Source organism: Alosa sapidissima, chromosome 1, assembly GCF_018492685.1.
Source record: "Alosa sapidissima isolate fAloSap1 chromosome 1, fAloSap1.pri, whole genome shotgun sequence".
Taxonomy (NCBI): Eukaryota; Metazoa; Chordata; class Actinopteri; order Clupeiformes; family Clupeidae; genus Alosa; species Alosa sapidissima.
Genome location: NC_055957.1, coordinates 2125539 through 2140663, shown reverse-complemented (window position 1 = coordinate 2140663; position 15125 = coordinate 2125539). Strand labels below are relative to the sequence as shown.

The following is a 15125-nucleotide window of genomic DNA, read 5'->3' as shown; positions in this document are numbered from 1 at the left end:
GGAACAACAACAACAACAGTTCCTCATTTTTGAAAATCGGGCATGCGGATCAAAAGTTATCTGTATTAACGCATAATCCAAAACAAGGGTCACATTAAGTGGTGGTTGCTTGGTTGTTGCTAGAGTACATACGGTGGTTGCTATATTAAATAACAGGTATGATAAGGGATCAGATTCCAAAAATAATTCAGTGGAAATGCATGGATTCCAGTTGTTGCTACTGGAAGAAACTGGAATCCATGCATTTCCACTGAATTATTTTTGGAATCTGATCCCTTATCATACCTGTTCATTCTTACTCGTCGCTCGACTTATCGTGACTAAATTGAAGATGGCTGCAAACGCTAAACTTCGTGAAGATACTGTCTGTATAAATCGTCTTGTAAGTAAACTACCAGGGCTTTTTCAAAGTTCTCAATGTCTCGTTTTAAATGTCAGGGCCCTCGAAAGTCTACCAATGAAGTGTGGAGATACATTGAGCCTCGTAAATGGGTGTAAAACAGTGATTTATTTGCATGGCTAGCCCGATGCCGAAGCACCACTATTGAAAAAGCTGTTGGTAGCATTGGCTAACTAGCGCCAGATTTTGGAGTGCAGGGGACAAGCCGAGATGGGCTATGAGACATACGTTCACACTCGGCATCATGTTTCAATACACTTTAGGTCAATATCACACCGGAATTCTCCTTTAACTGTGCATATTAATGTTAATTAAAAGGATTCCCACACGAACGTCTTAAAATAACAGTCACTCAATTATACACTACTGAACTTTATTGAATGCTACCTCTGACTAAGAATGCATTACTTTGCACTTGTATAGTCTTTTATTTTGTAATCTTAAAAGCAATAAACATATATTGCAATGTTAAAGAATTCATGTTTTTTCATTCAGATATGTAAATAAACATGTAGAAGTTGCTATTAGTAAATTAATGGGGAGATAATCGATAATCGAAATCGAACTGAAAAAATGAATCGTTAGATTAATCGATGCATCGAAAAAATAAATCGCTAGATTAATTGTTTAAAAAAGAATCGTTTATCCCAGCCCTAATTAAGATTATTATTAGAGGTGGTTGCTAGGGTGTTGCTAAGGTTAGTATTATTATTCCTATCTAACTCCATGACTGATTCCTTTCCTATCTAACTCTCTGCGGCGGGCGTTCATCAGAACTGAACATGTTGATGTCTGATGATTCTTTCCCATCACTGGGTCCCAACAGGTTTACCCTCAATCCTCAACCCAATATAATCTACCACCCAGAGTACACTACAGTCTTCATACTAGTGGTGCACGACTCAGAATATATCACGATTCAATATCGATTTTTAGGCTCAAGATTGGATTCAAAATTGATTCAAAAACGTACAGTAGGCATACAATTTAAAAGAAAAGAAACACAACAAATTAAATATAGTTTAATACTACTCAATGTCAGCTTTGTAGTTTTCATTCTGTCCACTCATAAGGATGGCCAACATACAGTTATCATTTTGACTACATTATTTAGTACAGGCCTACTTGATGATAATATATATAGCCTGCCCCCTAACAGTCTCCTGGGCCTATGTAAAAGAAGAGATCATGTGATAGGCCTACTGATATTGATGCTGATTGAAGGACTCATGTGATAGGCCTACTGATATCGATGCTGATTGAAGAGGATGCTGCTTGAAGGTTGTTGATATTTCAGTTGAAAATGGAATCAAAGTAACACTGTGGGTCCTACACCTCTCCTCCTAAACTGAAATGGTAGGCCCTAACTGTTATATGAGAGATGTTCTATTTTTAAAGACTCCTTGGGCTATATCTTGCACTTTAGTGCAATTGACTTCGCGCACATCGCTTTGTGGGCGGATCTTGGGCGCTGTTTCTATTTTACCGGCGGGGTCTGAAGTAGCTACATTAATCATGGGTGTGGTTTGGGCGTAACATGCAATAAACCAATCAGAGCGTCATTTCAAATTCCCTGTAACAACAGGCACGCTTGTTCCATAGCGGATTGCTGTTATGATGGCGGAATTGCCAGGTGCAGCCAGGAACGGTTCACAGCGCTATAGTCAGTTGGGAACAGTTTGCTATTGATTTTTCCTCTTGACAAAATGTAATACAGAAATGTCACTTTCCGATGTTTTGGAATCACGAGGTTATGAATGCATGGTGATATTTTTGCAATGTAATCTAACATTACCTCACTATAGACAATGCAGATCAGTCAGATAAGCTTTGCTCTCCCGTGCTGCTGCTGGGGCATTTGGGCGTGGAAATGTGTTTTTTCACATCGGACACCACACTGATTTCCCTCGTGTAGCAATATTTGTCCTTGTAATTATGTATGGTTTGGAGAAATGGGAACTGCGTCGTATAGATGAGAGGAGCAAAGTGCATTGCGCAACACAGGCGCCCAAGCAAGCGCTCCTGCAGGTGTAAGCTACGGCTGTACCTTACCATCAGGCAACAGAAACAGTTTCTAAGTTGACCTTTCCAACTCTGCACAGTATCTCATTAACTGCATGACAGTAGGCTATTTACAATATTTTCTGTAAAGTAGAGTTTGTAAACACGTCATCATCAACTTAATGCACGCACAACTTTTGTTTGAGCAGGAGAGAGAATAACAATGAATGGACGCAGCAACTACAGAAATTGTAGCCAAGGCTACTTGCTGCTTTCTTTTACTGTCTATGGTTGCCGGTTAACAGCACATAATAAGCTTATTTTTAGCGAATTCACAAACTCAAGACTTCAAGGCCATCATGGATATAAAACGAAAGGATGGAGGGAACAAAGCAAAGTTGGAGTTATTTCAGATGGGCAACAACAAGGTAGCAAAATTGTGGTGCTTGTCAAAACCTTAGCGCAGCTGGAATAATGCATATAGGCTGATGTTAAAGCGCACACACTGTTTAAAGCCATACACAACGGTAAATTGAAACAAAACTAAAAGGTAACTTTAGCCTTTATAGGGCTGTATAAAGTTGTCCAAATTAATAGGTCGTAATTAGGCATTGTTGTAAAGATATTGCATGTACATGTAGATGTACTATATAGGCTACTAAATTTTTAGTTGACCAATGCACGAACAAAACCGGGAAATGGCCAAATATTATCAAGGCTTTGAATGTTTCCATCTGTGCACAGGATGTCTGTAGATCGGTGTGCATAGCATTCATTTTTGCAGGCCTGTGGCCATGCATGCGCCCTTAAAATAGCATCTGAATTTGCGCCATGACTTTAGACCAGGAGGTTCCTGGTCTGTGGCGGAATTGTTTTCTGAAACTGCAAAATATCAACAGGGACCGTTTGCGCCGGAACACGCCCCCTCTTTTCGCTGAAACGCCCCCGTGGGCGACCATGTACCTGTGCAGGGAAAATTCCAATATGCGCTGATTGCAAAATAGGAAAGACAAATGCGCGAGTATACAAAGTCAATTGCACTGGTGTGCACGATAGAGCCCCTTAAATTAAGAGACTAAATGAAACCAGAATATTCTAATAAAATGCTTAACCATTATGCTTTTGAGCTTTTCAAATTGGTGAACTGTTTGAGACAGTGTGCAGACAGTGACATCTTCATGGTGCCTTTACTGAGCGCGTCTTTACTGTGATTTGAAAACGACCCACATGTGCAAGATCCACTGGTGCTAGATCCACACACACACACACACACACACACACACACACACACGCTCGCTCGCTCGCTCGCACAAACACACATACACAAAATCCCCAAATTTCTGCTGGGTGACTGGGTCTACTTTCCACTAGTTTGTAAAACACAAAGAACTCCCTCTCTCTCTCACACACACATGTGTGTACACACACACACAGCACAACAGGGAGTGTCACCACAGAGTTACAAATGAATCTCCTACACAAAGAGACAGACAGTGTCTCTCCCCCTTACACAGACGCCAGACTGTCACCTCTTAACAAATCAGACGACGGTTAACCATCTCTCCCCACACATCCCTCCCCTCCCTCATAGTCATCACACTACCCAAAACACTCTCTCTCTCTCTCTCTCTCTCTCTCTCATACACATATATATATATATATATATATATATATATATATTCAGTATGTTAGTTGCATGAGCATCATATAAGTTGATTTCAAACCACTGTGAGTAGTTAAAAAACACGTGCGCACACACTCACACCTAACACTCCACCAGCCATGAAACAACATGTGGGCGGGGCCAATACCATACAAGCCAATAATGCCCCAGTCAGTCCCGCCCCCAACTGGACTGTGAGTGCCCATGACATCATCACTGACCCGTTTCCTGCCCCATCCCACTTCTCAGACCTACACACGCCCAGGTGTGTGTGAAAGTGTGTGTGTGTGGGGGGTGTGTGTGTGTGGGGTGTGTGTGTGTGTGTGTGTGTGTGTGAACATGAAAGTGTGTGTGTGTGTGTGTGTGTGTGTGGGGTGTGTGGGGGGTGTGTGTGTGTGGGGTGTGTGTGGGGTGTGTGTGTGTGAACATGAAAGTGTGTGTGTGTGTGTGTGTGTGTGTGTGTGTGTGTGTGTGTGGGGTGTGTGAGTGTGTGTGGGGTGTGTGTGTGTGGGGGGGGAGGGGGGTGCGTGTGTGTGGGGTGTGTGTGTGTGGGGGGGGGGGGTGTTCTTCTCAGACCTACACGCGTCCAGGTGTGCGTGAACATGAGAGTGTGTTTCTCTACAGCTGATTGCGTTTCACAGATCCGCCCTTCTATCTTCTCTCTCTCTCTCTCTCCCTCTCTCTCTCTCTCTCCCTCTCTCCCTCTCTCTCCCCCTCTCTCTCTCTCTCCCTCTCTCTCCCCCTCTCTCTCTCTCTCTCTCCCTCTCTCTCCCCCTCTCTCTCCCCCTCTCTCTCCCTCTCTCTCCCTCCCTCCCTCTCTCTCTCCCTCTCTCTCTCTCTCCCTCCCTCCCTCTCTCTCTCTCTCCCTCTCTCTCTCTCTCTCCCCTCTCTCTCCCTCCCTCCCTCCCTCTCTCTCTCTTGTTTGTTTACTCCATCACTTCCTGTCATCTCCAGGGCGTCTCCATGGGAGCAGGAGGAAGACGGGCAGACATGGCGTCTCAATGGAGACCAGACAGGGCTAAATGTGACTCATAACTGTCTGGATCACCAGCTCAGCTCAGCTTACCTTAGCTTAGCGTAGTGTGTGGCATGTGTGTGTGTGGGGTGTGTGTGTGGCGTGTGTGTGGCATGTGTGTGTGGGGTGTGTGTATGTGTGTTTTTTTTCTTTTAAAAAGTTAATTGAATTAATTACTAAAACCAAGGAAATGGTAGTGGATTACAGAAGGCAGCAGCAGAACTACAGTTACACCCCACTAATGATCAGCGGGCAACCTGTAGAGAGAGTTACAAGTTTTAAATACCTTGGTGTCCACATTAAGACTTAACATGGACCGTTAACACTCAATATGTTCTGAAGAAGTCCAGACAACGACTCTACTTCCTTCGTCAGCTAAGGAAATTCAAAGTTTCTACATCCATCATGAAGGCCTTCTACACTTCAGCGGTTGAGAGTGTTCTAACTGGTAGCATCATCACCTGGTATGGGAACTCCACAGTTAGAGATTGTAGTACTCTGCAGAGAGTAGTGCGCTCAGCTGAACGTACTATAAGAACTCAACTCCCTGCTCTACAAGATATCTATTCCAGAAGAGTACTCCTAAGAGCCCAAAAGATTCTGAAGGACTCTTCTCAACCTAACAATGGATTATTCCTACCACTGAAATCAAGAAGACGCCTATGTAGTCACAAAGCCAGAACTGAGAGACTCAGGAGAAGTTTTTAGGCCATCCGAACTCTGAACTCACACTATACTGACTGCACACATTCACTCCTCAGCACTCTCAAACATTTCTCAACTCTGAACTCACACTATACTGACTTTGCACTCATTCACTCCTCAGCACTCATGACCCCCCCCCACACACACACCCACACACACCTACAAGACTTTTAGCACTTTTACATCCCTCTCCCGATGCTACAGACCTTTTATTTATTTTCTTATTTCATCACACGTCAAAACACACACACATATCTGACTTTCTCCAACTTTTGCACACTTTTTATTTATTATTTTTGATTTCTCCTCCATCTACCCATGTCCTTGATTGCCTAGCCTTTCTGCCCCCCCACCCCCCCCACCCCCCCCCATCCCCAACACACACACTTACATCATCACTGTCATCACTTCACATACATACAGCACACTGCTTGCTACAGTAAGCCTCCTCTACATACTTGCTGCACACTGCCCCCCCCCCCCCCACATACACAGCACATTGTCTTCAGGATCTTCTCCAACACACATCCTCTACATACTTACAGCACACTGCCCCCACCTACCCACACACACACTACACACACACACACAGTCACTGCTCCACTCCCCTCCCGCCCACACACACATCTTCACTGTCATCACTCACATACATTACATACAGTACTCTGCTTGCAAAAGTCCCTTCACCATACTTGCAGTACACTCCCCCCCCCCCCTCTCCCCTACATACAGTGGGTCCCCGTTAAGTTTGGACGGGTTCCTTCAGGAATCACGATCCCCATTTTCTCAGCAGAAATGGCACAAACGGCAGTTGACACAAACAACCACAAGGTGTCACTTTGGAGTTCTGCCACTACTATTTTTGATGCGACTTGACTTACTGCTTCCATGATGCAGTTTCCAAGTCAGTAGAACAATCAGAGAAAGCTGAGCCATTACCAAACATATATGATAATACAATAGCGTGAGTTTATATATCTTATACCCTATTTGTCACGGTTACTTATAGATTTGATAGTGTAACGATAAGAGCATAAGAGACTTTCAGCGGGGGCACGGAAACTTAATTTGATCACGGTAGTTTAAGCTTACACTTGACAAAACATTCTAATATGAAAATGTAGATGCAATTGTTGTAAGATGGTGCAGCTCCTTTAAGAAAGCACCGTGCAAAAAAGTAGACGTGCTGGAGCGAGTCATATTCAAAATGCAAAAAATAACACCGCAGATAAAACCAATTGTCCTCATTCATTGCAACCGCAGCATGCCTGCTTGCCAACGTTTAAACAAAATATATCAAAGCACCTTTTGCGTTTGAATGTAACACGAAAAAATGTTTAAACAGCTGGACAAATGATTTAGCTAATTGATTATAGCCTGTACACCAGCAATTGTTGAACATTTGGAAAAAGATCGCTCAGCTGTTGCCACAGTCATAGGCAATGTAGAAACAACATGAGAGCAGTACACACTTCCCCGAATGTGGATGTTACACTGTCATAATCTACCACCAGCCTTTTGGCAAGTTGAAAAATAGATGACTTCTGTGAAATCTCTGCTTTAAAGCAAGACCTAAATGAGAGGAGTTGTGTTGGGAATGTCGGTGCAATGTCCATGCTATAATGGTCTGACAAACGTAGGCTACTGCCTTTTCAAGCAGTTCATCATCACCGGCGAGTTGAAGGATCATAGGACCTAAAGACTCAAACACATAACAAGTTTCCCGCATGCTTGCACATCTTTGGGAGAGCTGACTGATTATGATGTCCAGAGTTGCATTAAATACCTGCACTTTTAAGTATCTCTCTGCATCGGTTAAGCGTTTATCTTCCGATAGTTCGTCAAAGTGACGCTTCACTCTTCACATTTTCAAATGTACTCTGAACCCCCATTTATTTGCGAGTGTCTGCGCTGTAGCCTTGGCCTGGTCAAAGGCACGCAGGTAGTCAGAAAGGACCGGTATAGAATTTTCCAGCAATTGCATTGCGGGGGTAGCGACGGAGGTCATAGGCCCTGGTGCGACTGCACTTGCTGCACCTACTAGGCCTAGTTACGCCACTGCGTGGAGCGCTAATGTGTCTACTGTAAATCATTCATGTGTGAAAGTCATTAGGCTGGAAGCGCTAATGTGTCTAAGCTCATTAGTCTACTTTCAATAGGCCTACTGTACAGCCTGAGAGGGGGAACATAACCTATAGCCTAGGCTACTGTAGAGTAGGCCTACAGTAGGCTACTGTAGGCTAAACAATCAGTTGTGAAAGTCTGCAACGAAAGTTTCCTAATGGAAGCGCTAACGTGTCTATTGAGCTCATTAGCCTACTTTCAATAGGCCTACTGTACAGCCTGAGAGGGGGAACATAGCCTACTGTAGAGTAAACAATCAGTTTACTTAGTTACATTTGTTTAGTTAAATCCAGTTTTCTACTCTATCTCCATTATATGCTTAGCCTATAGAAAGACATTCAAAATGTGTGAAAGTCATTAGGCTGGAAGCGTGTCTACTGTCAGTGACTAATGCGAGAAGCGGGTTCTGTGTTGTAGGCTATGCATTTTTCCGACACTTGGCTGCAAGCTCCCCTCCCCCACCCCCTTCTTTCACAAGCAGTGCAGCTTTCTGAAGCGGTGCCTTTTGAAGCTAATGTAACAAATACCACCAATATTGTTGTGTGGCAATAAAAGTATCCAGGGTTTGCGCAAGTAGCCTAAATAGGCCTATATAAATAAAGGACATACAATCCTTAAAGCTTAACGTAGCCTACATGTAGATTAATGTCCCAAAACGTCAACAAGTCGTTTTATGCGCTCATTATATATGGATTTCTATGAAACGCCACGAAAACATGCGTGCGCAACCAAGAGGCAGAAAGCACCATAGAACAGCATAGAGCAACGCAAAAGAGCAAAAGAATAAAATGAGTTTTTGTGCTGACAACTGCACCAATTCGAAATCACGATGGTTAGAGAATGTTAAATATGTTCAATATCCCTAACGGAATGCATGTCTTCGCCAAAAATGACAAAATACGATGTTATGTTAATAATGCAAATGAACGGCACACTTTGAAATATAGTCGGAAATGAGATGTTATCATCATTGAGACAACAGGGGTATACAATAAAATCCGATTGTAGCTTACAGCAGCCGACTATTTAGGTTAAGTTTATAACGTTGTGGACGGCCACCAAGCGTCTTCTGCCCCACGGCTGCGGCACAGTCTTGAGTGACCGGATTCGTTTTCCTTTGTCATATGAATGCTGTCATTTTGTTAACTTTACTGTTAAGGAGATGCTGTAGGCAAAGGCTATATTTCAACCTCGTTAGTGTCAGAACTATTCACAAGGTTTCTGGGCAGCATTTTTATGTTCTGTTAGCAAGCGAACTTCTCATGACTACCGACAAAGTAGCCTACTGCCAGCTGACGAAGCTCTCATTTTAAAACATTACTGAGAGACAGGCACTATACAATCAAGAAATCTTGCCACTGAATCCAAAACTATGTTTAACATTATGTACAAAGCTTAGGCTACAGTGGATTAGCATGTTGCAGGGGCTGCTAAAAACAGAGAAACGCACTGAAAACTCGGCCAATCACAGCCCTTGCTGTCGAATGCGCCGTCCAGTTCGACCGTTGAACGCCACAGCGGACTATGCTGCCCCCAAGCGGCTGCAGTTGTACTTACATGTCACCCAGCTGCGTGAATCACCATTATCGTGAATGAAGTGTCAATTTTTAACGGGGACCCTCTGTACACAGCACATTATTTCATCAGGAAGCTTCTCCAACACACATCCCCAACATACTTACAGCACACTGCCCCCCCCCCCCAATACACAGCACATTGTCTCATGAGGAAGCTTCAACACACATATTGCACACTGCCCTCTCCCCACATACACAGCACACTATCCCATCTCCCCTGTCATCCCCCCAACACACACACCAAGACCCCTGGCAGTCTGGTTAGCCCCTTGAGCCGTGGATCTGCCCAAGGTTTCTTCCTTGGTAAGGGAGTTTTTCCTTGCCCCTGTTGCTCTTGGGTGCTCCTTGTTGGTGCCCCCCACCCAATCCCAATCCTCCCCCACCTTTTTTATGCAGCCCTTGCCACTTAATCTACTAAACCCCTCTTCTACTGCACTACTCCCCCCCCCCCCATTAATGCACAAATAGGCTGACACCAGACATAATTTCACTGCATTTCTTACTTCCAGTAACTATATGCATGTGACAATAAACTTCCTTGTATCCTTGTATCCTTGTGACATGTGTGGCCAGCAGCACCAGACTACACTGGAGATGAGCTGTGTGATGTGTAATCACAGAGCCAGGATATGACCTCACACACACACACCTCCTCACTGGCCCCCTGTGGGCTGGCGTGTCATGGTGTGTGAATGTTACGTGTGTGTGCATATGAGTGTGTATGTGTGTGTGTATGTGTGTGTGTGTGTGTACGGTATATTATTGAACCGAGCGGTACGCCCCTATGGTTCAATATGGCACATCGGTCATTTATAATTTGAAAAAGTTGATAATTGCGTCACAAACTGCACGTTAGACATTCGCAAAACACCTCCAGAGTAGGGCTGGGCAATATTTTTAGTCTATTTCACGATATACATATATATCTCGATATTTAGAAATTTACTCTAAAACATTTAATGAACTCTCACTTTAACCCTGTGGTGTTTTAAATCATACCAGTATGATGATGTAGGCTAGGCTAAATCATACCAGTACGATGATGTAGGCTAAATCATACCAGTACAATGATGTAGGCTAGGCTAAATCATACCAGTACAATGATGTAGGCTAGGCTAAATCATACCAGTACGATGATGTAGGCTAAATCATACCAGTACAATGATGTAGGCTAGGCTAAATCATACCAGTACAATGATGTAGGCTAGGCTAAATCATACCAGTACGATGATGTACATGTAGGCTAAATCATACCAGTACGATGATGTAGGCTAGGCTAAATCATACCAGTACGATAATGTAGGCTAAATCATACCAGTACAATGATGTAGGCTAGGCTAAATCATACCAGTCTAATCCCTGCAAATGATATCTGCATTAAAACATTTTGAGTTATTCACAGGTGGTTTCTATTTTACATTTGCATGACATTTTATATTTGCATGTAAAAGCAGGGGTGAAAGTAGTTTGGAGTTTGTGCCAGTAGCCTACTGTACTATGAAAATTTCTCATAGGGAAAAGGATGCATGCAAAAATGTCAACACACCTAAATAGGGTACATCAATTGATTTGATCCTATTTGCAGAGCATTCATCAGCCTGTTATTTGGCTTGGCTCTCTTCTTTCCCTGCCTTCTTTGAAAGGACCCTCTGCCTGTCCACTCTTCTTTCCCTGCCTTCTCTGAAAGGCCCCTCTGCCTGTCCACTCTTCTTTCCCTGCCTTCTCTGAAAGGCCCCTCTGCCTGTCCACTCTTCTTTCCCTGCCTTCTCTGAAAGGCCCCTCTGCCTGTCCACTCTTCTTTCCCTGCCTTCTCTGAAAGGCCCCTCTGCCTGTCCACTCTTCTTTCCCTGCCTTCTCTGAAAGGCCCCTCTGCCTGTCCACTCTTCTTTCCCTGCCTTCTCTGAAAGGCCCCTCTGCCTGTCCACTCTTCTTCTTCCCTGCCTTCTCTGAAAGGCCCCTCTGCCTGTCCACTCTTCTTTCCCTGCCTTCTTTGAAAGGCCCCTCTGCCTGCCCACTCTTCTCTTTTTTGCATGGCTTTAGTTAACTTTCAAATCAATTTAGTTTGTTTCAATCTGTCACTGATATGTCTCCATATAAATGATGATGGCTCACATCGGATAGAAAGTAAAGTAACGCTGTGGTGCATTACTTAATTGGCCGTTCGGTTAGTGGTTGATAAGTGACACAGTTGCATTTTCGTTTTGAGACAGGTTGGAGTCAGATGCACTCATAGACAGTATTCTAATCTGCCTCAATGCGCGGATCTCATAAGTTTAATTTAAAAATCAAACTGGAGGAAGCATAGACGAACATTTAGCACGAGGAAAGCATGTGTGGGGAGTGAGATGTGCGCATTTGTGCTGCCGTTCTGAAACAGTCCGACGTGCACACAGGTAGCCCTTAATGCGCGCGCACACACACACACACACACACACACACACACACACACACAAACACTGCCTTAATGCATGGATATCATTGTAAGTTTAATTTCAAAGTCCCTTGCTATTTCGTTTCGAAACCAAATCGGAACTGTTTCCATCTTTTATTAGCCTAGCTCACTGTTGAACACCACTAGCCTATGCTACCCATAGACAGTAACGTTCATGTGAATGTAGCAAAGCGCCGATTGGTCGATGCTCTCTGCATGCAAATGAGTTTGAGAGAAAAACATCAGGACAGAGCGGACTGCTCCAACACGAGGGGAGCTCAGCAACACAGAGAAGCAACACAGAGAAGCAACACAGAGAAGCAAACTCTGGAGAGGCGCCGCTGCCTGGCATAGGCTACATGAGGGAACATTTAGGATTCCGTAAAGTTTAAACCAACGAAGTAGGCCTACAGCCCACAAGCATTAGGCCTACAGCCCACTACAGCCCACAAGCATTAGGCCTACAGCCTACTACAGCCCACAAGGATTAGGCCCAGTTTGCTAATACAGTCAACTGGAGGGGATACTTCCATATCTATTGCTAGTAGCCTATCCAGCCCATTTCTAAAACAAGCCAGTCTCTTGATGTCGCTTGAGAACAACAGTTTGCGATTAAACTAAACAAAAGAAACGTTGTTTGCTGCCAAAACACGTCTCTTAAATGTATCTAAAGTGAAACTACACATGGGATGGATCTGCTTGGAAGTTTAATGGGTTCTTCTAGCCCCTTCTTTCCACGTTTCATGGCCGGTAGCTTGACGTCGTCCTTATACATTTATAGATTAATTAACAAAACATGCTTGATATCTCCCTAATAGGCTAATTATATCAGCTGGAGTCACATTCACAGTTCTATTTGCTAGTTGCTAGTTCTAGTTACTGCCTCAGGATTCCGTCACAATGGAGAAAATGTTACAATGTCAGTTAGGGTTAGTCAGTTATAGGCTTAGTCAGTTATAGGCTTAGTCAGTTATAGGCTGTTCAATGATATCAGTAATAAAGTCCTCTATTTATTTCTATGAAACATCTCAGTGAGATAAATGTAAAATAGATTAACACAGACACCCCCACTCTCTGCACTGATAGTTTCAAGAAGCAATTGAAAACGACCCTATAGTTAAAAACTAGGCCTGGTCAGTCACACTGCTCTAGTTAACGGTTTGGGTAAGACTAGGCCCGGACAGTCACACTGCTCTAGTTAAGTGTTGGGGTAAGATGGGGTAAGATGGGGTAAGATGGGGGCATCTTACCGTTCTGCAGTGTCTGAGCGCGGGACTCTTTTCCTGTCCCCATGTGGTAGTCTCGGCCCAGGGAAGGAGTCGGACCAGAACCTGGAGGAAGAGCACAGACATGACCACCCTCATCACCTTCATCACCACCCTCATCATCATTACAACCATCACCATCATCATCATCATTACAACCATCACCATCATCATCATCATCATCATTACAACAATCACCATCATCATCATCATCATCATCACAACCATCACCACCTTCATCACCACCCTCATCATCATCAACACAACCATCATCATCATCATCATCATCATCATCACAACCATCATCAGTATATATGTAAGTATAGTATATTTACTCTTTTGATCCCGTGAGGGAAATTTGGTCTCTGCATTTAACCCAATCCGTGAATTAGTGAAACACACACAGTGAACACACAGTGAGGTGACGCACACACTAATCCCGGAGCAGTGAGCTGCCTGCAACAACAGCGGCGCTCGGGGAGCAGTGAGGGGTTAGGTGCCTTGCTCAAGGGCACTTCAGCCGTGCCTACTGGTCGGGGTTCGAACCGGCAACCCTCCGGTTACAAGTCCGAAGTGCTAACCAGTAGGCCACGGCTGAAGTGCCCTTCATCATCATCATCATCATCCCCCAGAGCAATATCTCTGATGTTTCCCAGCATGCTCTCTGGTTAGATGAGGGTTTGTGCTTCTAGTCAAGTCCCACCACTCAGTGGCCATCTTGGTAATGACTTGGGCAGTTATTCTGGGCAGCAGTTGTACTATTCAAATGAATAGAGAGGCATACACAACTCTATATAGAGAGGTCCTATTGACAAAGTACATCAGGTACTGATGTCAACGGTATGAATATCTCCCCCCCAAAACGCCACCATACGGCTAAAAAACACTTTATTCATTAAGTTTACTTGCTCACAAGCATGCGCACCCCTCACAGCATGGCTATTACCATGGTGACGGGGAAGTAAACAAAAGCCAAAACGTCAATTATGCCTTTTCCAACAATGCAGTTGGTTACTTACATTACAGGAGTACGAACTAACCCCATACGTTTCTAAGCAGGATACTTTGAGTGCTGTGTCTCCTCATTATAATGTCTCTGATTATACGAACTAAGCCCATTTCTCCGGAGGATTCTTTGTTGTGTCTCTGGTGAAGCCCTTGGGCAGAGCAGCAGGTGAGGCAACAGAACCTGGGACAACACTCCCCTCTGGTGGCCGACATACAGCACTGCAGCTCCTGCAGTGTCGTCATCTGCTCTTATCGATCGATCTATCTATCTGTCGATCTATCGATAAATCCATCTATCTATCTAACATTTTTATTCAAAGCGACTTACATATACTTTAAGGCTTTCCACAAAAGAACTCACAGCTGGAATTAAAGACGCAGGTAATAGCCTAATCCACACCAAGCGTGCACAACGCCCACAATGTTGTTAAGACGGCTATTAAGAAACACATGCGTGACTTCCTATGGCCCTTATGCCTTATTCATTCAATTAATTACAGTTTTTCTCAGTCGCTTTGGTGCTTTTGTCAGATCAGAATGAAAATTTTTATAACTATTAGTTCAAACTCCACAACATTTAGTCATTTGTCATTTGTGCACATCATAGTAGTAATTTCTCCTTCCTCTAAACAAATTGCAAATGCTTTTGTACATGTATCAGTTGCTTTCATACAATTCTCTGCTGTTTTATAACATTATAATTTGGTTAGATAGATAGATAGATAGATAGATAGATACTTTATTGATCCCCAGGGGAAATTCAAGTTAGGTTATGTCATGTCGTTCAAAATTAACTATACGTACGGATGCTGAATAGTCGTTCCCAATAAAAGTAATACCGTATTTTCCGGAGTATAAGTCGCACCGGAGTATAAGTCGCACCAGTCAAAAAATGTTTCATGAAGAGGAAAAAAACATATATATATAAATATATAG

At 43.6% G+C, this 15125-nt stretch overlaps 1 protein-coding gene across 2 annotated transcripts in view; it reads right to left on the bottom strand.

Annotated features, from left to right (window-relative positions):
* brf1a (BRF1 RNA polymerase III transcription initiation factor subunit a) overlaps nt 1-15125 on the bottom strand; it is a 68734-nt gene that overhangs the window by 47064 nt on the left and 6545 nt on the right. For both annotated transcript variants that reach the window (XM_042085599.1, XM_042085607.1), the window contains exon 3: nt 13167-13247. In XM_042085599.1, the coding sequence (XP_041941533.1) occupies nt 13167-13247 (81 nt within the window). The remainder of the gene's footprint in view (nt 1-13166; nt 13248-15125) is intronic.